The sequence below is a fragment of the Ursus americanus genome, chromosome 21, assembly GCF_024610735.1.
Source record: "Ursus americanus isolate L20-20 chromosome 21, mUrsAme1.1.p, whole genome shotgun sequence".
In the NCBI taxonomy this organism is placed as follows: Eukaryota; Metazoa; Chordata; class Mammalia; order Carnivora; family Ursidae; genus Ursus; species Ursus americanus.
Window position 1 is genome coordinate 21,735,794 of NC_142147.1, and position 24,801 is coordinate 21,760,594.

General features: G+C 46.1%; 2 protein-coding genes across 7 annotated transcripts in view; one reads left to right on the plus strand and one right to left on the minus strand.

Annotated features, from left to right (window-relative positions):
* TK2 (thymidine kinase 2) overlaps positions 1–11,544 on the minus strand; it is a 31,604-nt gene extending 20,060 nt beyond the window's left edge. The window contains exons 1-5 of one of the 5 annotated variants that reach the window (XR_006782888.2): positions 10,282–11,541; positions 9,333–9,370; positions 6,175–6,249; positions 2,832–2,885; positions 384–473 (exon numbers count right to left, since the gene is read on the minus strand). Coding sequence is in view for 2 of the 5 variants with exons in the window: in XM_045814930.2 (XP_045670886.1) it covers positions 384–473; positions 2,832–2,885; positions 6,175–6,249; positions 9,333–9,370; positions 10,282–10,390 (366 nt within the window). In the remaining 3 variants the exon portion in view is untranslated. Of the gene's footprint in view, positions 1–383; positions 474–2,831; positions 2,886–6,174; positions 6,250–9,332; positions 9,371–9,471; positions 9,917–10,281 lie in introns of those variants that run through there. The other 4 variants (XR_006782886.2, XR_015728040.1, XM_045814930.2 and 1 more) reach the window with 4 other exon arrangements.
* A 978-nt stretch (positions 11,545–12,522) lies between these two features.
* Positions 12,523–24,788, plus strand: LOC123803459 (chemokine-like factor). Of its 2 annotated transcripts, none has more exons than XM_045814940.2 (4): positions 12,523–12,733; positions 17,141–17,299; positions 21,715–21,810; positions 24,603–24,788. In XM_045814940.2, the coding sequence occupies exons 1-4, from the start codon at positions 12,659–12,661 to the stop codon at positions 24,717–24,719; spliced, it is 447 nt and encodes a 148-aa protein (XP_045670896.1). In that variant the 5' UTR covers positions 12,523–12,658; the 3' UTR covers positions 24,720–24,788. The 2 variants fall into 2 exon arrangements, with proteins under 2 accessions (XP_045670896.1, XP_087726602.1); XM_087870476.1 differs by having other exon boundaries at positions 24,408–24,693.
* Positions 24,789–24,801: the final 13 nt, after the last annotated feature.

Here is a 24,801-nt window from a genome sequence, read left to right on the forward strand (position 1 = left end):
TTGCTTCAGCAGGTCTGGGATGGGGCCCGAAACTGTGCATTTCTAACAAGTTCCCAGGAGCTCCTGCTGCTCCAGCTCCAGGCACGCTTGGAGAAGAACTGAGGTAAATAACGTTGAGCCCAGAAGTGGTCAGGTCATGAAGACTTGGGCTCACCGTGGCCTCCCTAGCAATTCTGAGGCTAGCTGAGGTTGCTGTTGGGGGCGCTGGAGGCTGGATTTGGGAGAGCAGCAGGAACAGGAAACCTTGGCCCCAGACACAGAGAAAGCTGAGCAGCGCTCAAGGTCCCGAACAGCTTCCTTGTGAGGTTTCTCTTCCTGGCAATCGTATACCCCCCACGTGAAGAACACTTTCAGAAGGCTGAAGCTGAGCATCTGAAATGTACCTGAGGACGAGTGTGGTGTTCCAGCATGGTGAGCTGCACGTACGTCTGCAGCGTGAGGCCCCATCGACAGGCATCGCGGTACATCAGACCCTGCACAAGGGAGAATGCAGCATTTTACCTCAAAGAGCTCTAGCTGTAGGACTCTGGTCTCTTCAGTCACTGACGGGTTCTCATGAAGCCCACATGGGGCTGCGGTGGGGCCAGGAATGAAACTAACATGGTCTCGAGGCCCTCAGGAGAGAGTGGACAGGCACTGGAGCAGTGCTAGGACAACCAAGGAACAGCTGTGATAGGAGCCTATATAAAGTCCCCAGGGAACACTCATGCAGTCACTTGTGTTTGTGGAGTACCCTGCAGTCACTTCTCCACCCGGCAGTCAACACGTGCCTGTTAAACCTCAGCTTCTCTACTCAGAATCTTCCAGTAGCTTCCCGTTGCGTTCAGAATGAAATCCAAAGCCCTTACCAAGGCCCACAGGGCCCTAGGAAATCACTTCCATCTTCTCTTGTACTCTAATATCCTTCCTCTGACTCAATGTGCTTCCAACCACAGGAGCCTTCTGAGTGTTCCCCCAAACACCCAAGCATGACCCTACCTCAGGGCCTTTGCATTTGCCGTGCCTTCTAACGGAACACTCTTGCTCCAGATATCTGCACTGCTCACTCCCTCTTATGTGTAAGTCTGTGCTCTGATGTCACCTGAGCAGAGATGCCTTCCCCAACTATCCTACTCAAAAGAGTAGCCCTATGCCCATCATTCTCTCTTGCCTGTACACATAAAACAGACCATGTTCCATATTCCACTTGCTAATAATCTAAAATTCTGCTCTTTTCCACATTTTTGTTTTTGTTTTTTTCTCTTGGTGTTAACAAATGAAATTCTAGTGCTCTGCTTTCACCCTGCAGGTGAAAGAAAATCTGAGACAGGTTAGGAGAAAACGTCCTTCTTGTCTGAAGGCTGCACAAACACCTTCCTGCATCAGAAAGCCGATTTGGATAAAGTGATGAATTGAGACTTTTCACAAAACTATCAATCTTGCCCTTCTTTCCAGAGTGGAAATGTGTGTCAAAATATCTAATTCTATTCTACTTTGTGTTATAAAACTGTCATTGGAAATGCTCCTTGTACCACGGAGACTCAGACTGCTGAGACTGGGACTGTGTCCTGTGAAATGTCACCTCTGAGCCCTAACGTATGTCTATGACCTAATTGACCCAATAATCCAGCCCTGGTCTCCAGAGAATATGAATGTTTCTTTGTTACGCTCAAATGAGAATGACTGGCATTCCATCTTCTCCCACATGCACAAAGGCAAAACTTTTCATGTCTCTGAGAGTCTTTGCCTTACTGAAATAATATCCTTTTGCCTGGTTGAGAGGCTTTCATAGCTCCTATCGCCACCCGCCAAATCATACGCCAACCTGTCTTGTGCCTCCCTGCACTGGAATATGAAGGCCAAGGGAGGAAGAGCTTTGGGTTGCTCGCTGCCCGTGTCTAGGACAGTGTCTGGCACTGAAAGGCATGCAGTAGCACTGGTAGAACGAATGAAGGAGTAAGCACCCACTAAGTGTGTGATAGGACACTATGTTCTAGCAAACAGCTGTCAGCCAGGGTAAGGACAGTCCCTGCCACTAGTGGAACTCAGCGCCTACAGAACCACACGAGGAGATGTCAGTGGTGTTGCTGGAAACGAAATGACAGCACCAGCTCCCCTGGTTCTCCGGTCAGACCGAGGTCTGTCACTTGCCACCAGTAAGATACCGCGGGCAACTTATCTGAGCTGCAGTTCCCTCACTCGAAAACTGAAACTAATCATCTGTCCATCACGGGGCAGGAGCCCAGAAGCAACATCCCTTTCTTCATGTCCCTCTTCCCGGACTCAAACCTCACCCATTTCTTGGAAGCAGCCAGAGCAGAGCCTTCTGCCTGCGGCAGACAGGGGAAGGGACGCAAGCACACCATAGACCCTGCTTGCTAGGCCCACCCTTGGGAAAGCAGACAGGGAGCTTCAGGGTGAGCCAGATTCAGCCGCTGGACATTGCCAAGTGCAAACCCAAATCAGAGGCTTCCCAAGGAACCTGGTTACTTAGAGACAGGTCCTGGGGGTAAAGTCTGGGGAGACCTCGGTTCTAAGGAGGTTTTTCTAGGAGAGGGTAGGGGTAGAATTAGCGGCAGGAAATGGACACCCCTGATAGCCAAGACGGACCACTTGGGATAGTTTGCGACAGCTGACAGGAGTCCCCATGATCTGCAAACGCCCAGCCAGGCCTCAGAGACCCTTGACCTCAGAACATGAATATGCTGCCATTTTCCATTTGTCCCCTCCCTCTTCTCCACCAGCCCAGGAAGAGCCCAGAAAAGGCCTGTGCAGGGAGGGGGCAGGCTCAGCACCACCATTCCCAGCACTGAGGTGGAAGCTGGCAGTCACGCAGTAGCCAACACACCCACCAGAGGATTATGACCTCGGACATTTCTCCACTTGGGCACTGGCTCCTGTAACACCTGCAAGAAAAGAAAACATCAGAGGTCTGACATTCCTCAGGATGTGGGCCCCGGGGTGGACCGAAAGAGCTGGGCAACCCTCTCTGCGAAGCCACAACTCCACCTGGATGTGGCTTTCTCACATGCCTTCCCAAAGGGACATCACAACAGTGTCTGTCCCTGCATGCAAGTCTACACACATGCCACCTTTCTGGTGGCCTCGGGAGCTCCCCAAGAGCAAGGCAGTTCTCTTGATCTCTCCTCCGTGTGTTCCATCCCAGCCCTGACTGTCCCCACGTCGTTGGGCTGAGCAGACAGGGGAGAGAAGGCAAGAACGAAGCTACTTGCGGCACTTCCGGCTGTCCTGTGAAGCCCAGCTTCCCTGCTTGGGGGCTCCCCCTCCCCTCCTCCCTCTGGTCTCTGCATTGGGCACGCTGACAGCTAAGAGTCACGATGCATTAGTTCACTTCCTAAACAGGTATGTGCTGGAAAGGATTTAAATGGGGCTCTTGGGGCCAAGATTGTGAGAGTACCTGGATCCATCTGGGGACCTGAAAGTGCATGTGAGCAGGGTCTATAGGCCACAGAAGACCAAAGGAAAGCAATGCGTGGGACCCATGAAGAGTAACCTCCCCCCACCTTCCACACCTCTGTGCCTTTGCTCATGCTGTTCCTTCTGCCCAGTATGCCCATGTCACCTCATTTCACATCAACTTCCATGTCATGGAAACTCCTACACATCTTTCAGACTCCAGCTCAAATAGCGCTTCCTCCGTGAATCATCCCCTGCCCCTCCCACGTGCCCTCTCTGTCTGGGTCTTCAGCGCTCTGTTCCTGTCCCGAGTAGCATGTGCTGCTCTGCTCGATCACAGGCAGCCTTGACCTGTGCTCCCTCTGAGGCACTATCATGCAACACTGACTGAGGACTCCCTGTGCCAGGTGCCACGTTAGGCAAGAGCAAAACCACCTCGGTCCCTGCTCTTATGGAACTTTAAACTTGGGGCACCTGGGTGGCTCAATGGGTTGAGAGTCTGACTCTTGGTTTCAGCTCAGGTCATGATCTCAGGGTCCTGGAACTGAGCCCCGCATGGGGCTGTGTGCTCAGCAGGGAGTCTACTCAAGATGCTCACTCACTCTCTCTCTCTCTCCCCCTCTGCCCCTCCCTCTACTCACGTGTGCACACTCTCTCCATCTCTCTCTCTAAAATAAATGAACCTTAAAAAAAAAAAAAAACTTACTGGGAGAAGCAGACCTTATTCAGATCATCACAGAAATCACATATTTTCAAGCCCCAAGAAGTAGTCTGAAACAAGGATACAGAGGGACCAGAAGAATCCATACCAAGAAGGGTAACCCAGCTGGGGAGGTCTAAGAGCATTGAGCTGAGATCCAAAGGTTAAGTGAGGTCTTCCGAAAGCCACCAAAGCTCTCCATATTCCAGAAGAACCAAACAAGGGTGTGGCCCCCCAAGCCAGCCAGCCAGGGCTGCGATAAGGCTCCACCACACGCAAGCATGGCGACCGTGGCCATTCAGTTACCTCACTAAGCCTCTTTCCTGCTCTGCAACCGAGGTCATTATTGTACCTCCCTCCCAGAGACGACTCTTACAAGGCCAAAATCAATTAGACAACAGAATGAAGCCTCAACACAGTGCCTGGCATACAGCATTATCCCTACTAGGTGCTGACTTTCGTTGCTGTGATTATTTCTGTGGTTGTTTCCTGGCTCCAGGTTCTGACGAGGGAACATTAAGTGCCCCTAAAGTGCCAAGTAGAGTGCCACCACTCAGGACAGGCATGTCAGGAGTCCCTTAGACCCCTGCCTCTCCAGGTGTGTGACTCACTAGGAGGACGCACAGGACACAGCCTAGAGTGATATTCGCAGCTAAGATTTGTTACAGGGAGAGGCTACAAAAACAAAATTGGCAAAGAGAAAGGGATGCACGGAGCAAAGTCTGCGGGGAGACCAGGCACAAGGTTCTCAGGAGCCTCTTTCAGGGGAGTCACACAGGAAGTACTGCTCCCCCCCCACCCCCAGCAGCAAGCTGTGACAACACGGGTGAGGTGGCATCTGCCGGGGAAGCTGGCCTGAGCCCAGAAGTTCAGGGTTTTCATCAGAGTTCAGGCACGTAGGCAGTCTCCGGCCGGCACACGTAAAAATTCCAGACTCCCAGAAAGCAAGCAGGCACAAACAGTTCAGGCAGAGAGAGCCATCTCTATCAGTTAGGAAATGGTGGAACTCTCCCAAAATCTAAGTTCCCACACTCCAGCCAAGGGCCAGCCTTGCACACAAGACGCTCTGAGGACAGCGCTCCTGGGCCTGCAAACTTTTCTGCAAAGCAAGATGAGGGCTACAGAATATTTATTCTTTTTATCAAATCATATGTAAATCTTTTTTAAATTATTTTTATTTATTTATTTATTTGAGAGAGGAAGAGAGAGGAGGAGCAGAGGAAGAGGGACAAGCAGACTCTGTGCCGGGCAAGGAGCCAATGTGGGGCTCAATCCCAGGACCCGGAGATCAGGACCTGAGCCGAAATCAAGAGTCGGATGCTTAACCGACTGTGCCACCCAGGCACCCCTCAAACCATATATATCTTTAATAGAAGTAAAAAGCAAGAAGAGAAAGAAGGAAAGAAAATACCTCTAAACGTATGAAAATAGGAGGATCTATAGTAAAAAGACACAGACACAATTACCCCACTAAACTCTTCCAGAAAGAAGAGGCAGGGTCTTACTGTAGAGGAACTTCTCAAATATCTGTGAGGTTATTCTGAGTGACTGGTCTAGTAAATAAACTAGAAATTATGTTAACTGGCCACCCAGGGTAATATCCCCCAGCTAGGACACGGATATCTCAGATGTAACACTGTAATATTCCAGCCACTCTCAACAGTCTGTAGACCCCTCCTAACCAGACCACAGGGAAGTCTAGACCTGCACTGTCCAACACGGTGGCCATGAGCCACGTGTAGCTCTTACAAACTTCAAATGTGACTAGTCCAAACTGAGATACACCGTAAGTATAAACTACATTCCAGATTTCAAAGACTTGGTATGAAAAACAGTATGCAAAATAGCTCAGTGATGGTTTTTACACTGATTACATGTTGACACGATAACTTTTAGATATAGTATGTCAAATTAGCTATTATTATAATTATTATTATTATTTTAGCAAAACTGTTAGAAATTTCACATTACACATGTGGCTCACATTTTATTTCTATGGGCCATGGCTGGTCTACACCCTCTGTAAGTCACTCCTCGAGCTTTTACAGGTTCTCTCGAACCCGGTATGGAGGCCATACCTCAACTTCTGTTGTGTTGGAGAAGAACTCGAGGCACGTCGTCTTCCCGCTTGCAATGTTGCCCTCAACACAAACCTAACAAAAGACAAATGCACATGAGAACCAACAATCAAGCACATCTAGGGGGAGTATCAGGGAAGACTTTCTAGGGAAGGGCTCAGGTGAACAGCATAAATGATTCAGTCGAAGACCACAATGTGCACACAAAATTCCCTCCACAGGAAATTTCCACAGTCCCACCATGAGCAGTAACAAATGGACTCTCAGCCCTGGTGGCCGCCTACAGGCCCACCACTGATGGCCACCAGGCCACTGCCCTCCAGGACAGACCCTCCCTTATGTTGCCTCCTAGGCCCACTGCCCACCCCCCAACTCTGCCCTTCCCTAGATCAGTCCCTCAGACTCTTAGGTCCAAGTGTCCTGCCTCCTTAACTAGAGTCTAATGGCTTTGAGGCTGGGAAGCATGTATATGGTCTATAGTATGTCACTCACTGCTTTACCCAGAAAGACATGGGCTGCAAAGTATTCGGACAGGAGAGGACTTGGTGGAGCTCCTTGCTGCAGGACAGGCCATAAGATGGGTAACGTATATTGGTACCACATTCAACCTTGCCACCTTAGCAGTGGCTCCTAACATTTTCACAGAAGAGAAAAACGAAGCTTGTGGAAGGGGATAAAGCAGAGAGGACAGTTTAAACCCATACTCTGCTCACACTAACTGCACTGGGCGAGTGGGCTCAGCCATCAGGGCACAGTGACCTTTAAACCCAGACCGGAGGCACCCAGAGAAACGTGAGCCATGCATATGACTTGCCCAAGACGCTGGGCCTGGCCAAGGAAAGAGATGGATTCCCACGTAGGCCTGGCAGACCCTTTTCATGACCCCAGGGCAGCCTCAGTCACACCCCATATAAAACAGGGGGTCACAGTAGGCCATCTCACCTTGCTCCGCCCACTATAAACTCTACCAGTCAGCCGTGAAGGTTTCCTCCCGCCTTGATCCTAACGGGTATCCAGGAGACCAATCACACTTCCAGCAGATGCCAGGCCCCCCTCCAATTTTGGGGCCCCACCAGCTTACTCCCTCAGAATGCAAAACTGCAAAATAAATCTAACGGAGGGCACAAAAGGCAGATCCAATCAGGGCCCTAATGGATTTGATGTTTTACTGCTGCTCTTTAAAGGAAACCACTTTTTTCTCTTCCTAGAAAATGAAGAGGAGCTCAACCTGGACATTGTTCTGCATAGACTTTGTTTCTTTCCTGTTCACTGCAGGAAACATTGTTTAGATGACACCTTCTTCCAGAAGTTCCTGTTCCTATTCTGTGATGGTGATTGACTTCCCGGTTGCAGCTCAGCACAGACATTCCCTAACTACCATCCCGTGTGACGTCCCCTGGGTACTTCAATTCGTCACCTCAAAACCCCTACATACAGCTTCTCTTCTGTTCCAGTCCTCGGGAAAGGCTGCACCATCCACCCCTCAACACCCTGGGTGTCTCCAGCCCGCACCCAGCAACCCAGCGACTCCTCCGGGCCCTGCTTCCCACTCATCTGCGTAAGCTGGCCTGTCCCCCTGGCCCCCAGTTAAGGCCTCTACCCCACGTGGCTGGAAAAGCCTCCCCAATGGCCTCTGTGCCTTCCAGTCTGGCCCAGCAGTGCCCCTCAACCCCACCCACGGTCCACCACCATCTTTTCCCGAGAGGCAAACCACATCACATCCGGTCCAGTCTTTCAGTGGCTCCAGGTGTTGGGACCTGTCTCCAGTCCCTCCTCACCAGCTCCCTGGGGACTGGCCTGAGCCTTGGGCCTGCAGTTCTCTTCCCTCTATGACTCATATTTGTGGCTCCCTCTGCTCCAACACTCCTTCCTCCCCTTTTCATTCATCTCCCAGGAGACTTCAAAGCTCCCCAAGGTTCCCCTCAGTCACTGTCCTCTGGAGGCCCTGCCCCCTACTCACAGCCCCCAGAATCACTGCTGTTCTGGGTCCACCACGGTCCTATTTATTGCCGTCTCCCCCATCAGACCAGGGACTCACTAATAACAGGGACTATTTGGTCCCCAGGAATTTAGAGGATTTGAATGCTTAAGAGCAGCCTTGGGCTGAAATGCACACTCCATACCACTTCTGATGGACCTCCTGCGAGCCTGAAAGCACCCAGGATAGGCCTGGCTCACATCAGCGCCAGCTCAATCATTAATAGCACAATAATGCATCAATTCCCAACCAGCTCAACATAATACCCCTTCTCCTTCTGCAGTGCCTATCATCAGAACCCACCCCACCTCTCATTTCCATAAAGCCAAGTGTTTCAATCACCAATCCTCTCTGTGTGACTTTACTCCTTCCTAAGCCCTCTCCATCACTCCCAAATACCCCACGGGGCTTGCCCTCCCTTTCTGCCCTCTGTAGATCCCAGCCAAGGTATTCCCACCACCACCCACCAAACCACTCCCTTCTGAGCCACAGAAGCTACCGACTTCTAGCTTCCTCAAGGAACTGAGCCTCTGGATTGACGGTGACCAAAATGTTGGTCCCCACCCCAGCCAGCTAAAGGCTCCAACATCCCCATGAACATGAATAGTTTGGCCCTCTTTGACCTTCAACCTCACACCAGCTCCAGTCCCACACCATGGCTGGCATCTCAAAGTCACTACACTGGCTGAAGCCGTGTCTGTGGACCCCCATGGATTCTCTCTGATACCCCCACCCACCCACTAATCTCAGCAATGGAGGGCAGGGGGTGGCTGTGAGCAGACCTTTTTCTCACAGCCAGGCTGCCACCCACTAACCCAAGGTGAAACCAACCTTCCCCACACAGATGAGCACTTTTCAAATCCTTTTGTAATCATTCATCAAGCTGACAGTCCAAATCTACCTAAAGACTTTGATTATACATATGCTCCTACCTGTGTAGACTCTTGATAAGGACACAGCAGAACCTGGTAACAGGTGTCCTCTGGGAAGGGGGTCTGAGGCCCAGCGGTGGAGATAGACTTACTCATCCCTGGAGATCCTCTTATATTTTTGTTTTTTACTATGTGCACATATTCCTTCACTCCCCTCAGCTCTCCCCCCCCCCATATATAATCCTCCCACTCTATTTATATATATATATAATCCCACACTGGTGAGTGCACATAAAACAGGGACTTACCACTGATTTTTTCTCTTTTTCATTTTCTCTATCTTTATCTACAAAAGAAATGAAATCAATTTTTAAAGTCAGTTTTAAGTAATTCACTCTTCTTTGTCCAATTTTTGGAAACCACCACAAAAAAAATGTTTATGCATACTCCCTGGCCTAAAAATGTCTTCCAGTGACATCGGAGTCCCTCCACGGGTGGATGGAGGCAGACCCACCACTGCCGTCTACCTCCATGTGACACTGTGCAGCTTCTGCCTGGGTCCTTTTGGCACCTTTGGGCCCCAACTGTGCTCGGCTTTTTTTTTCCCCCCGCTTAGTATATCACACTTTCCATTTTCCACCCATTTCATATTTATGATCCTCACAGATGGGTCCAGCAAAACACAGGGTAGCCTCCACTGGCACCCCGTGGCTAAGAGTGGGCAGCGGGCATGGATTTCGGCCCAGGGCTGACACCCTCGACCCACCCACCACACAGGTTGGGTACTGCCACCCAACAGCCCGAAGACCGCTGTAACTGAGCTATTATGATGGTGATTCCCATTTCTGAAAGGGCAAGTGTCCACTCCTAGTGGGAGGAGGAAGGCTCCGAGACTAAAGCACCCACCGCCAGCTGGGTACTGGTTAACTGCAGCTCCAGGCCTCTGTCTCTGTCTCCCCCCAGGCCATGAGAATCGGACCTAGAGCGGGGCCGGGACGGGAGCAGCCCCCGTTCGCGGGGGTGGGAGGGTCTTTCTGCTCTCCTGAGGGATCCCCACGGCCCCACCCGTTCGTGACCCCCTGGCGTCAGGGGCAGCTGACAACGACCGCCATCGCCCCTCCACGGCCCCGCAGCCGCGCCGGGACAAAATCCCTGCGCCTAGTAGTTTTGGGTTCAGGCCGGAGGGTGAGGAGGGAGACAGGCGGCCGCTGAGCGCCAGGCGCGGGCCGCCAGAGATAGAACAGAGAGACGCGTTACCGCGAGGCCAGGCCCGGCGCTGCGCCCCCCGCGTCCCCGGGGCGGGGCTCCCAGGCCCCTCGCGCCGCAGCGCCCGGGCGACGCAGCTCCACAGCGGCCGCAGCAGCATTGCCCGGAGGGCGGATCCGACAGCCGGGCTTTCTTCCTGCGAGAGTCAGCGCGAGCGCAGCGGACCGCCTCCATCCCCGCGCCAGGCGCCAGGGCGCCTGCTGGGGCCGGGCTCTTAAAGAGACCTTGTCGCATTTCACCCTGTCTCCGAGAGGGGAAACAATTCAAGGCGAGGACTGAGCCGGTTGCAGCCAGGAAATCTTCCCGCTAACAGGACGCTGGCGGAATGAACGCCGACTTGGCAAGGTTTGGGGGATGGATGGCCAACAATACCCGCAACTGGTTGGTTAATTATTGGAGATTACTTAATTGAGCACGTGTTCTATCCAGGCACCTGGCACACACTTAGGGTGTCATTTATTCTTCCCAACAACCCTGCAAGTGGATATTGTCACTCCCATAATCCTAGCTGAGCTGATCCTCCGAAACTTAGGTAACTTGTTTAAATTGATCAGAAGCATTCATCAAGGGGTGAAGCTGAAATTCAGGCCATCTATCTTGCCTCACAGCCTGCACTCTTTCCTTTGACATTTCCAGGGTCTAGACTGTACATGTACTAGATGCCTCAAGAAAGTATTAAAACAGCAACAACAAAAAACAAAACAAAAACACAGAAAAAACCACAAGGACCCAAAATGGAGTTGCTTATGCTAAGCCCCATCTCACCAAACCCAGACTTAATTGTTTTGACTTTCCCAGAAATGGAACCTTAGGCCGGTCCATCAGGAATAGCCTAGGCAATCAATACTAGTTAGGTAATCTGCTTGATAGACTCCTGCCATCCCCTAAAGCAAACTAACCTTGCAACAAACACCTAGGTTCTTTGCCAGTGTAATATCCTTGTTCCTGCTTCCTTTTGCCTATAAAAGTTTTTCATTTTGTACAGCTCCTTGGAGCTCCTTCCTATCTGCTAGAATGGATGCTGCCCAAATCAAATAAATTTTTGCTCAAACTCTTAAAATGTTTAATATACCTCAATTTATCTTTTAACAAAGGCGCAACCAATATTCCAACTGAAAGACAACTGGGGGCGGGAAGGAAGCCTGTAAATCTCACCCATAGTCAGGTAGCAAAAATTTAGCCCAGGTGTGAGGTAGGTGGGGTATGTATTACTCAACAGGCCCAGGCCATGAAACCTAAGCTGCTGCGCTAAGAACTGTGTGGGCATGCCCATTCTAGGGCTTGGGGGGAGGGGTTTCCTACCTCTCCAAGGAGTACAAGATGCTAGCAGTCACCTCCAAGACAGAGAAGAGGAAGTCATTTGCAAGAGGGTCCACGGAGTCTCTAGATCTGCTACCAGAAAGCCACAACCCCATCTGCTGCTTTCTGTATTCTCTGCCACAGACCCTGGATTATCTGCCACAAACACGTCTTCCATAAACTTCAGGATTAAGTTCAATATTTTTCTGATTTGGGATGAGGCTCTTGGATCAGACTGATCCCCTGGGGGCAGGGGCAGGTTATGAGGCCCAGGCCGTTAATTCAGTCTGCACATATTCCACATCTACTATGTGCCAGACCCTGGGAACCCTGCAGGGAGAGAAGCAGACACAGGCAGGTCCCTGCTTTTCTGCAATTTATATTCCTAAGATATATCAACAAGATATATAAATGCAGTGAAGAGAGGGTGATGGTGGCTGCTCTAGACGGGGTGCCCAAGGGAAATCCTCTCTAAGGAGTTTGTATTTGAGATGCTCATAGTCCGGGGTAGCCCTGCAGCCATTCCTGAACACCCCCCCCCCCACCCAAACTTTCCCTGACAGGAAAGCCCCTACGGAGAGCTGAAGAGCAGTTGTCCTTGGTGCCGGGCGGGGCTGCGCTAAGAGGGGACGGCCTGCGTGCCCCCCGCCCCCCGCTGGGTCCGCAGAAAGGCAGCAAGCGAACCACAGCAGCCCGCAAAGCGAGAATGGCGAGCGGCTGCCCTCCCCGCCTCAGGCGCATGCGCATGAGCGCGAGCGCGAGCAAGGACGTGCGCGAGCGCGAGCAAGGACGTGCGCGAGCGCGAGCAAGGACGTGCGCGAGCGCGAGCAAGGACGTGCGCGAGCGCGAGCAAGGACGTGCGCATGCGCGAGCAAGGACGTGCGCATGCGCGAGCAAGGACGTGCGCATGCGCGAGCAAGGACGTGCGCATGCGCGCGCGAGGGCAAGAATCCTAGAAGGGTGGCGCGCGGCTGTGGTGGCGGTTGCTGTCCCCGCGCGAGGCCTGGCAGAGCTGCGCGGCGAGGTGAGGGAATGAGAGAGAAGTGCTACTGCTGCTGCGACTGCAGGCATGATGGCGACCCTGAAGCCGAAGCATCGCCCTTTCTGCTTCAGTGTAAAAGGCCACGTGAAGATGCTGCGGCTGGTGAGGCCGGGCCACCGGGTGGGGGCGGTATTGGGGCGTGCTCAGGGTCAGCGGGAGATAGCTCTCAAGTATAAAGAGGAATCCTCTGCCGCCTTTTTAGGTCTAGGCCTCCCCAGGGGCTAGGCGGTTCACTGTGCACCCTGGGGGCAGAAGGAGAGAAAGAAGGCACTGTCCTGCCCTTCAGAGGTTTACAGACACATCCAGAAAGCCAGTTAGGCACATCTGCATGAGTGGTCCCTGCTTGGACCTGCACACCACGTACCCAGGTTAGCAGGCCAGGCAACTGCGCTTGTACCCTGCACAGCACAGCGGGGCTGCCGGCTTCCGGGCGTCAGGCACGCCGGGCGCACTGCATTTAGTTCTCAACAGAGGTCTGGAGAGAATGAGCCATCATTTGGAGGAAGGTGGCCTGCCTAGTTAGAGAAGTGGAGACTGTCACAGGAGACTATGTTGAAGGAACTAAAAAAAAAAAAAAAAGGAGAAAACAATTTTTAAATTTTAAAGAGATGACCTATACGGGAGGAGATGGAAATAGTTCAAAGCTACAGGAAAACAGTTCCACTTAATATGAGGAAGAATTTCCTATTGGGAAAGTTCCCCAAATTAAGTGGTAGTATATTCCCAAACAGCAGAGGTGACAGGCATAGATGAGCACCTAGGAAGGATGCTGTAAAAGAGATTGAGACTTCAGGTGAGTGCGTAGAACAAACTGCATACAAGGTCCCTCCCACACCAAAAGTCTGTGATTCTGAGAAATAACTGTAATGTAATACAAGTCAGAGTGCATAAGAGAGGTTTAGGAAACTACTCTGGAGTTTGGAGGACAGAGAGATTACTTTGGGTTAGGAGTAAATAATCAGGAAAGAAGTGACCTGAGGGTCTGGAGTTTTATGCCCAGTACTGAGAGCTCTGGAAGAACACTGGAGGAGTGACAAGATCTTGTGAGAAAGGTTTAGTTTCAGACATATCAATTCCCTCAACAAACATTTAGAGTATTTAGTTGTATTTTAAGATCTGACTTAGGCCCTGGAACAACAAAGACAACCAAGACAAAAGTCCCTGATTCATGGAGTTCTTCAGTTTAGTCAAAGAGACAGACCTATGAGCAGACAGCTATAATATGTGATAAGATGGGGATAGGCCAGAGAGTGAGACATTTAACCAAAGACAAGAGAAAGAGATGTATCGGGAAACTTCCTAGAGAAACAGAGTGGGTTCTGAGGGGCAGCCACCTGAGCAAAGACATGGAGGCAAAAAAACAGCATGATTTATGTAGCAAGTTTTAACAAGATGAGTGTTGCCTTATTTTCTTCATTCAACAAATACTTATTGAAAGCCTGCCATGTTCCAGGCACTGTTCTAGGCTCTTGAGAGATATGAGTGAACAAAGCAAAAATCCCTAGCCCTCACGGCGTTTACATATTGGGGTGGGAGGGCAAGGGAGACAAACAGTAAGCACAATAAATAAATGATGCAGTATTGTAAAAAGTTGTAAGTGCTAGGGAACAAGAGACAAGTAAAAAGTTGTAAGTTCTACGGAACAAGAGACAAAGGAGTGTAAGGGGAGCAAGGCTGCATGTTCCAGCAATAGAGTGGTCAGGTTACGCCTTGTTGAGATGACAACTTAGTAGAGAGTTGAGTGAGGCTAGGGAGTTAGCTATGAGAATATCTGGAGGAAAAGTGTTTAAAAAAGGAATATACATTACAATGGCCCTATGACAGAATGTACCTGAAGGGTTCAAGAAAAACCAAGGAAACCAGTATGGTAGGAGTGGAGTGACTGGGGACACAGTGATAGATGAGGAAGGTTTTGAGTAAGGTTGTATATGATCTGACTAACATTTTTAAAAAATAGACCAGCTGCTATGTTGATAATAGATTGGTCAAAGGACAGGAGGGGATTGCTGCAAGGGCAAGGGTAGAACCAAGAGACCAGTTAGAGCTATTGCAGTAATCTGGGCAATGAGGATAGTGGCTCGGACCAGGGTATTGGGAGAGTAGGCTACAAGAAATTATCATATTTGGGATATATTTTAAAAGTAGCCCCAACATGATTTGCTGATGAACCAGATGTGGTGTAAGAAAAAGAGGAGTCAGGATAACTCCAAAGTCTTTGGCCTAAGCACTGGAAGGATGAAGTTGCCATCCACTGAAAGCCTTTGGGTAAAGCAAATGTAGGAGGAGGATCAGAAGTTCAATTTGAGAATTAAACACTGGAATTATCCTGTGGATAAACTGTGAAGAAATTCTGCTAGAGAAGTAAACAGGAGCTGAATGATGGAAGGCTGAATACCATGGTAAGAGGTAGGCTCTATTCTAAAGATCACAGGGAGCCGCTGAGACATGCATTTGATTTTTGGAAATTATACTGTAATACCTTTGTCATGGTAGTTCAGGGAAGATACTGAAGGGCAGTAGCTATAGGGACGAAGAGGAGGTAGTGGGTTCCCAAGATGGTTAGCATTAAATCAGCAGGACCTGATAATTGATCAATTGTGGGGAGTATTAGGAGCACTGATAATAGGTTTCTAGGGTGGGTGGTAAGCTAGATGGTGGTATCACCAATTAAGATAAGGCATGCAGGAGGAATGGGCAAGATGAGTTCAGTTTTGGATATGGTGAATTTGAGATTCCTATAGGTATTCAGATAGAGATTGCAAATGGCTATGTGTGAGATGTTGAGGACTGCCCTGCAATAGGAACCCGTATTCATCGATTGGGTCATGAACAGAATCTAAAGGAATGCCAGCATTTTAAAAGGATGGGTAAAAGGAGAGAAGCCCACCAAGGGAGAATAGTTGCAAAGTTGTATAAGAACTAGGAAAAGTGACATGCAAGCCAAAGGAGTAGAAGAATAGGGAAAAGATAGCCAATGGCAATTAAGCCATGGGGGTCCAATAGGATAAGAAAAAATGTTCATTAAATTTAGTAATTCTGAAATCATTGATAATCTGAGCAAAAGCAGTTTCCATAGAGTGGTGAAGAAATGTCTGAGATATTAGTGGGATATTTAAAAGAGAACTGGAGACAAAGGCTAAGAGTAATGATAGGAGAGCTGTAAATAATGGATTGGGGGAGAATCCAGTGTGACTGAAATCATAGGAACTTTTAAGAAAATAGATTAATCACCAATGTCAAAATCCATGGTGCAGAAAGTTTACGGAAGATAGGGACTGAAAAAGTGACCCTAGATTTCATAATCCATGAACTCAAGACTGTGGTTCAATAAAGTAAATGAAGTGGTTTGAGGTGAAATGCTGCTAATAGTAATTATACTAATTATAATGAATGGCTTATTTGGTTACTGGTTATATTTGCTACATAATCAAACTGATTAATTTAGAAGTTTAAAGGTAGGATCTTTTTATACTAATAAAGTAATTGAAAGAATTATGAATAAGTAGCCCATATAGGTTTAAGGTTAAAAAGAGTATATAGATGCTACTAGCTGACAGACTAATCATAAAAGTCTAACCAGGGGAAACTCTTGACAGAACCATTTTCCAAGAACGTAGAGACTTTGGATAGAGCTATAACACGACAGCTCCTAAAAACATGATGTTGACAGACTCACTGGGACCTATCAGCTTATTTTTCCTTTAGGTCACTTAACATTTCTGTATTTTATATCCTTATTTGTAAATGAGGAGATTGGATTAGATTATCTTCAGGGGTTTTTTTTACTTAAAATATTCAATTCTGATTGCATTCTACTTAGGTTAGAGAAAATACATAAAAAGTGAAGCATCAGAATTGTTGGGTTTTTTTTTTTCCCCTCTGTTCCCCCACAGGGTTCTTCAGAGAATTGTTTTCCTCTAACAGTTTATTTTAAACTTTTCTCCAGTATTTTTCATGGCAACATTCAAAGTTTAAGTTTGACAGTGGATTCCAAATTGCTAAGACTTAAGGCGTGATGAGCAGATGAAAAGGAATTATAATAGTCAGTATACAGACATTTTTGAAAAGAACTATAGGGAGAAATAGAAAACACAGTTTCTTTAGGAGCAGGATGAATGGAAGGGTGTGTGTGTGTGTGTGTGTGTGTGTGTGTGTGTGTGTGTGTGTTAAGACAATTTGTGTATGTTTATAGTATGATGTGGAAAGGAGCCAATTAGGAGAGATTGAAGGTCTGAGAGAGAAAAGAAGATACGTAGTGGAAAAAGATTAAGGAAACAGATATGGGAAGTGACTGTATTAGTTGTACAAGTGGAATAACAAGAGAGGGACACCTAATTCCCTAAAACACAAAGAGAAGGCAAAATCCATACATTATAGTATTTCCTCTTTTAGGTGTGCGTATATATGGCCTAAACCCATTTATTTAGTTATTTTAGAAACGATCATTTTTACAGCTTAAACTTGCATTCAGTAATCGTTGAATAAATCGTGTTTTTTTTATCCTTATAGGCGCTAAATGTGACATCCATGACCTTTTTTATCATTGCACAAGCCCCTGAACCGTACATTGTCATCACTGGATTTGAAGTCACTGTTACTTTCTTTTTCATAATGTTATATATACTGAGACTTGATCGATTAATAGCCTGTTTATTTTGGCCATTGCTTGTAAGTGTTCAGGTATATTGTTAAAATTAACTATTTTCCTGTCATAGTGAGACATTTTAATAAGCTCTTCTTCAGTTTTCTTAAGCCTTTAAGGAATGTCTGATAGGCTTAGGAAAGAGGAGCTCTACCCATTGCTACTGTGTTCTGTGTTGTCCCTTAGCAACCACAGAGCATAAATTCTCCTCTCAGCTCCCATCTACCAGTAGATGGGAGTGACTCTTCTGTTAGGAGAATTCACTTAAGTGTTGACTTTCTAAAGAAATTTAAATTTAAGATCATGGCTAAGAAAATTATAGAGCATTCTTAATCGTTACCTCCCTTTTAAGTACAAGTTGATATGGCCTCAAAATGGGGGGGAAGGGGATGGAGGCAGATACACAAGTATCCACATCTTGCACACCCATGACCACTAAATGGAAAACCGAAGTAATCTGGGAGGCTGAATAAAGCACAATGTTGTCTTACTTAAGAATGTCTGTAATCATTAATGCTAAATAATTTAACTCATCTTGTACAACCTTATTTAGTAGCAAATGAACTTCACCTGCCATACTTACAGCATTGAGAATAACTGCCCAGTGAAGTGCCAAAATGGTTCTAGAAACTGTCAAAATAGGCAAGTTGAAGATGCTAGTTAAGGTGAACGTGTCCCTTCAGCCTGAAGTATTCTCCAGTTCTAGGAAAAACTGAGTGGCTTTACCTCTCTCTCCTCTTTAAAATTTTATCTCCGGTATCCTATCTCTGTAGGTCTCCCTCCTAAGACCCCCTGCTGCCCTTCCCACTTTTGGTTGGACTGGTAGCTGCATTTAAATCTTCCTTGGCTGCGCTTGTCTCATCTTCCTGGGTTCCAAAGTGCTGATATCCAAGCTGATAAACCCTATTAACGAGAAAATACTTTAGAGCTTTAAAAAGCATGCCTTCAAGTGGTACCTTCTAGAATCACCCTTGAAGGCCAGTGATGAACATTTCAAGCTAGTCACAAACTGAAAAAGTCCCAGAAGGAGAAAGCTGGGAAATAGGATCTTCATAGCAACTCTCCAAACTCCTACTTGATCACACTTTTAGACCTGGACCTGACTGGAGGGAAGTCTAGGAAAAGGGATCACAACCCCTTCGTCAGTTGGCCCTCAGAGTACATAATGTCATTTAGTAGCAGAAAGAGCTAAGCTTAATTATTCCGGAGGTTTCTTCAAGGACATGAGGAGCATGGTTCATATCCTCTTTACTCAAAAAGTTGTATAGTTGCTCTTCACATTCTGCTTTCCAAGGTTAATAAAACTAATACATTTTAGTGGGTTTTTTTTCTCCAAACTACAATAATTCTCTGGAGTTTATTACATGTCCCTGTAATAAACCTGGAGCCCTAAGCTTAACAGAATACACTGGGAGAGAGGGTGACCTATGTGTAGACGGAAATTTAGTCTCCAAATCTCTGAGGATCAAATTTTGCTGATATTGTAATCTCTGAGAAATGATGCTATATGGTCAACTATGGGATTATTCCATTATGAAATCAAGATTCCTCTCTGCTCTTGATCTAGTGGAATCATTTTTATTCAGCCAAGTGTTCAGTGTCTGCTAATCCCAGCTTCCATAATGGGTTCTTTGATAAAACACGAATCTTACACCTGTGAAATTTTCAGTGTAGCCAAGAAGCAAGATAGATGAGCAATTCAGTATAATAGGTGCAGGGATAGATGCATACCCAGGATAGTGTGGAGGCACGGAGGGCAAGAGTGGAGGCTTAGGAGGCAGTAGGAGGTCCGAGCATGCAAGGCTTTATATGCCCTGGGTTTTAAACCAATGGCATTGGAAGCTTTTAGGGGTTTTTAAGTAGGAGAGTGATATGAGCAGCTTACAATTTAGGAAATTGCTGGTTGCAGTGTCAATAATGGATTAAAGAGGAACAAAACTAGAGGTAGGTCTCAGAGACCACTTAAAACTGGTTCTGTAAGCCAGGCATGAAAATTATAAAGGCCTGAAGTACGGTCATAACAGTAACTAGAGAGAAAGGGGTTAATGGGGTAGAATTGATAGGACTAGGTAAATAAGAAGAATTAAAAATACCTGCCATTTAAAATCTTGAGATGATAATGAGATAGGAAATACAGAAAGAATAGGTTTAAGGAGGGGCCAGGGAGATGAATGCTTAAGTTCAGTTTGAGAAATACTAGGTTTAAGTTGCTTATGGATTGTTCAGATAGAAATGTTCAGAACAGGTCTGAAGCTCAGGAGAGTGAGGAGTTAAAGCTGCAGCTTTGGAAGTCATCACATTGTGATGGTAGATAAGCTCTGGGACTGGCCTAAATGGCACGGAGAAAGTGGAGAGCAAGCTGAAGGTAAGACTGGGAAACACCAACATATGGGGTGAAAAGGAGGAGGAGCCAGAGAAAGGCAGGAGAGAATGCAAGGGAGACCCGTGTCACAGAAGGTAAGACAGGAAAGCATCTCAAAAAGGAGTGGTGAATACTGTCACATGTAAAGAGAGAAAAATAAGCCCTGGAAACCATACATATTCACAGGCTGTGTTTCCAGAGGCCCCTTTACCAGAGTGGTGTGCCTCAAGTGGACAGGTAACTGGAAAGCTGAGGGAATGGTTGGACTGAGCAGGGCAAGAGAGACAACTGTAATTAGAGGGGCCACAGAGTTGAGGAAAGTTGGCCAGGGACAAAGAAGGGTCATGAAGAGAATAAGGTCCCTGCAGAGTGGTGCATGGGAATGGGAGCCAGAGCACAGCCCTGGAGAAGCTGCCTGGGGCTCTTCTACTGTAGAAAAAGTGAAGGACACAGATGGCTGACGATTTCAATTAATGTGTCATTGGGGAAAGGTAACTTCTGCCTCATGGCCACAGTCTTCACTGATGAGGAAAAGGCGTGGTCATCTCCATTCAGATTTATCGTGTTTATCACTGTCCCAAAGCCGCAGTAACTGACAGTCTGTACAGCAGGCCTTCTCTGACTGTTCCCTTCAAGTGTACCAATGACAGAAAGCACAATGAGCCAACCCAGGGCTTTGCAGTGCCATCCAAGTACAGGCTCAAAATTTCTTGAAATCTCCTTTCGCTTTTGTTTTTTGTTTTGGTTTTTGGGTTTTGGGGGGGGGGGTTTGTTTCTTGGGTTTTTGTTTTTTGTTTTTTTCTGGTAATTAACATTCTACTCCATGGTATATTGATGTTTGGTTTTCATTATAAAAACAATGTATTAAATGACCATTAAGGATCACTGATATTTCGGGATAGGTGCATCCTTTTCTTTCCTGTAGTTCTCTTGCACTCCCTAGAACACAACTTCTACCTAAAGCCATTCATATACTCGTGCCTGAATGAGTCACGGGAGGCAGGGCGGTCTGACACAGAAGTGTGGCTTGCCTTGATGCAGAGCAAAATATCCAACACAGAGGAATATTAACCTAGGACAGTCTCAATATTTCTTGCAAATGAGAACCTTTTTTCATCCTACATGCATATAATCTTGCCTGTCCGCATTGAACTTACTTTTTAATTTTTTTAATTTTGAGACTGGGAGAGCCGGGGGGGGGGGGGCGGAGGAGGCAGAGGGAGAGAATCTGAAGTTGACTCTGCGCTGAGCACGGAGCCCAACGTGGGGCTCAATCTCAGGACCCTGAGATCATGACCCGAGCTGAAATCGTCAACCAAGCCACCTATGCACACCCCCCATTTTCTTTTTAATAACCACATTTCTAAGTTACCAGGAGTTTGAAGTCTGATATTTCTGTTAACAATACCTTCCTTCCTACAGTTATCTGTAAACAGATATAAACCATTCCAGAATAAAGATGATTTACCTTTCTCACACTATACGTCATAATGTAAGCTGCACCCCTTAAAGCTATTGTTCAGAAGGCAAATGTTTTGTTTCTAGAAATTATTAAATGAATGAGCTACATCATCAGAAATAATAGTATAATCAGCCATTGCATGCAGATGTAGGAAAGTTTTTTTCCTGAAAATTACCATTTTCTGCCAAGTGTATGCAGCTTTTTTATTAATTGCATTTTAGTAATATTATAAAGTTGTTTGGTTTACAGTGTAAACTACTCCACATTTTCTCTTAGCATTCTTGCTTTCCAGTGCACCATTCTATCATAAACCTTCCACACCATACATCATCCATTCCCAACCAGATGCATTCTCCCTCCAACTATATTTAAATAAAAAAGAAATAAAAAAGAAATAAAAAAGAAATGATTGGTGTATCATAGGTTAAGAGAAACACTAGGAATCACTGTAAACCAAATACGATATAGGTGTCATTTTACTGTGGCAGTTTGATTTCCAAAAGAAAAAAACCCCCAAACCACTAAGTTTAATAAAACGAACTTTGAAAATCTCTAGGCAGCTGATTCATTTTTTGGTGATCTTCATGCAAAGCTGACCTTTCCATTCTGTGTTTTAGGATATTATCAACTCAGTGATAGCAGCAATATTCATGATAATCATATCTGTGTTGGCACTGTTACCAGAAACCACAACATTTATAGTCCTTGGAGGGGTAAGTGGAGGTCTTTCTGATTTCTTGCTTTAGGTTTGATTAGTATTCAGATTTACTAGAAAAACAGATATAAGAACAGAAATCTACACTATATTCATCCTTGGGTCTCCTAGGCCAGTTGTATAGTCCCTAGTGGCTTAATATTTTTTGTGTGAGTACAGGCTGTGATTAACCTGAAGGAATATAATTTCACCCTAAAAAAGTTAACCAAATAATAGTTCCTATATGTTCCACATCAATATGTAGAGCTAGACTAGACTGAGAAAAGCTACTGGAATCCGTTACACTTAGCTCTGAGAAACCTGATGTCAAGCAAGACCATGGATGAGTTTCATAGTTCTCCCTTTTAAAGGAAAGGATACATACCACTTGTTAAGGTGAGACAGATTGCCCTGAGCTCAGTTATTCTTTGTCCAGAGCTTTCTTCAGATGGAATATACAAGATGTCTCATGATAAGGTTGTAGGAAACCTTATAAGTAAAGGATTTATCATGAACATTGCTTGAAGAGAAGCAAGGCAGTTTAATCAGAATTAATCCTGGAAGGCAAGCCAAAATAAACAGGAGTCAAATAATTGAGTTTTAGTTCCATCTGATACTCTTATGAGATTGCTTAGAGGAGGTTCAGAGTCGTTTGGCTTTTCTACATTCTGATCTAGAGATGTGAATCAGGAAGTTCTTAAATAAATCTCCCTCCTACTTCCTTGTCTTTCCATAGTATGGGCTGCTTAGGAGAACCAACCATTCTCAGACAGACATGTATGTCACAATCCATGGTTTTTCATCTTACTAAGCCCCAGTCAACTTCATGAGGGATGAGAATTATTCTAGAAATGAGATAGTGCTGTAACAGCAATTTCCCCCAGATATCTTTAAAGATAATCTTATCCCGGGGCTCCTGGGTGGCTCAGTCGGTTAAGCATCTGACTCTTGGTTTTCAGCTCAGGTCATGATCTCAGGGTCCTGGGATAGAACCTTATGTCAGGCTCCACACTCAGCAGGGAGTCTGCTTGAGGAGTCTCTCCCTCTCCCTCTACCCCTCCCCCCCCAAAATAAATATTTTTAAACTTAGAAACAAAAAACAAGATAATCTTATCCCTCTACTATGGAGAAAGAGGGACAAGGCGTAGGATTTACAGTTGAGCCATGAACAACATCGACTGCCCACACAGCTGAAACTTTAAACTCTGACTTCCCAAAAACTTAACTGCTAATAGCCTACTGTTGACAAGCAGCACCAAAAACATAGTTAACACATATTTTTGTATCAAATGTATTATATGCTGTATCTTACAATAAACTAAGCTAGAGAAAAGAAAATGTTTCTAAGAAAATCAAAAGGAGGAGAAAATACATTTACAGTACAGAAAAAAATCCCTACGTAAGGACCTATGCACTTCAAACCCATGTTGTTCAAAAGTCAGCTGTACTTTTATTCACTTATCCATTCACTGATTCATTGTTTACAAAGGTGCGCTTTAGTAGATGCTGACAAAGTATAGAGTTGTGCTGTCCGATGCAGCAGCCATTAGCTACATGTGGCTACTAAGTACTGGATATGTGGCTGGTCTGATTGAGATGAGTATACATGTAAAAACACACTGGATTTCAAAGACTTACCAAAAAATATATATTATTTCATAATAACATTATTATATTGAGGACATGTTAAAATTATATTTTGGACATAGTAGGCTAAACAAAATATGTTATTAAAATTAATTTCACTTGTTTTTTTCTTTTTAATGTGGCTATTAGAAAAAATTATGTGGCTGACATTGGTGACTCAAATTCTATTTCTTTTGGACAGCACTGAACTAGAACATGAGCCTATCCTATCCTCAGATTGCTTATAGCCTAATACAGGGAAGAGAAATGTAAAGAGCTGTATACAAGCTATTGACAGAGTACTGCAGGGCACAGAAAAGAGGAAGCAACTACCTTGCTCTGGCAGTGGAAACGCAGCTTGTCAGTAATAAAGGGGAGATGAGGGGGATGGTTCCAGGTAGAGGAACCAGCAACATGCAGAGTACCAGAGTCATGGTCAGATAGGTAGGAAGTACTCAGTGTGGTCAGAACCTAATAAGCTGAGTTTGAGATTCAGGATGGAAAATGGAGTGGTATCTAGAGCCAAGAGGCCAGACTTCCCGCCATTGGATGGAACTGACCAAATAGCACAAGGAATGATATCCCTCTTTTCCAGCCCAGGCGCCAGCTCTCAAATAGCCAAGAGAGTAAGACCAAGTTCTAGTTTATTCCCTTTACCTTATTTTTTCCCCCTGAGGCCTAGTTAGAATCCCACCCTTTAATTTGGATCATCTATCACTCCAGTTCTCTAAAGTGTGTATCACAGCTCCTGTTCATTGGTTTAATCTTGAGCTGCCGTTAACTTTGGCCCTCCAGTAGGGTTTGTAGTAAGAAAGGCAGTTGAACATTGGGGTAGAAATGTTGATTGATAACTAAATTATCTTCAGTAGGACTTTAAATCATACATGGGGGAGCAAGTCAAGAGATCCAGACAAGTATTTATTTCAGAGCCCACACAACTTCAATATTATTTCTGCTCATCTAAGTTACCTTTTCCCTTTCTCGAGGCAGGTATTGGGAAAACTTGGGAATGAGAATGAAATGATCTCTGAAGTCTCTTCCCATTTTAGTATTAGGTGGAAGTGGAGCAAGCAATCTCAGTACCCTAGCAGGAGAGGAAGCCAGTGGGCAAGCCACTTAAAACCTGTGTGAGTGACCAAGGTCCACACCGTGGCCACCGCAGTGACAAAGTATGTTTGTTTCCAGGTGTTTGGACTCCTGGCAGCAGTGTGCTGTATTGCCGACGGGGTCCTTATTTACCGGAAGCTTCTATTTAATCCAAGTGGTCCTTATCAGAAACACTCTATTCATGACAAAATATAAGTTTTGTAATTTTATATTACCTTTTAGTTCATGTAAGTATTAAATATATTAAATATATTTATTCCTCCACATATTTCTTGTG

What these genes read in the sequence shown, in the direction of transcription:
- LOC123803459 (XM_087870476.1), top strand. Translation starts at nt 12,659, where the DNA reads ATGATGGCGACCCTGAAGCCGAAGCATCGCCCTTTCTGCTTCAGTGTA. An exon ending in ACGTGAAGATGCTGCGGCTG is followed by an intron (nt 12,734 to 17,140) that starts GTGAGGCCGGGC and finishes TTATCCTTATAG; the next exon opens with GCGCTAAATGTGACATCCAT. An exon ending in CATTTATAGTCCTTGGAGGG is followed by an intron (nt 21,811 to 24,407) that starts GTAAGTGGAGGT and finishes TTCTCGAGGCAG; the next exon opens with GTATTGGGAAAACTTGGGAA.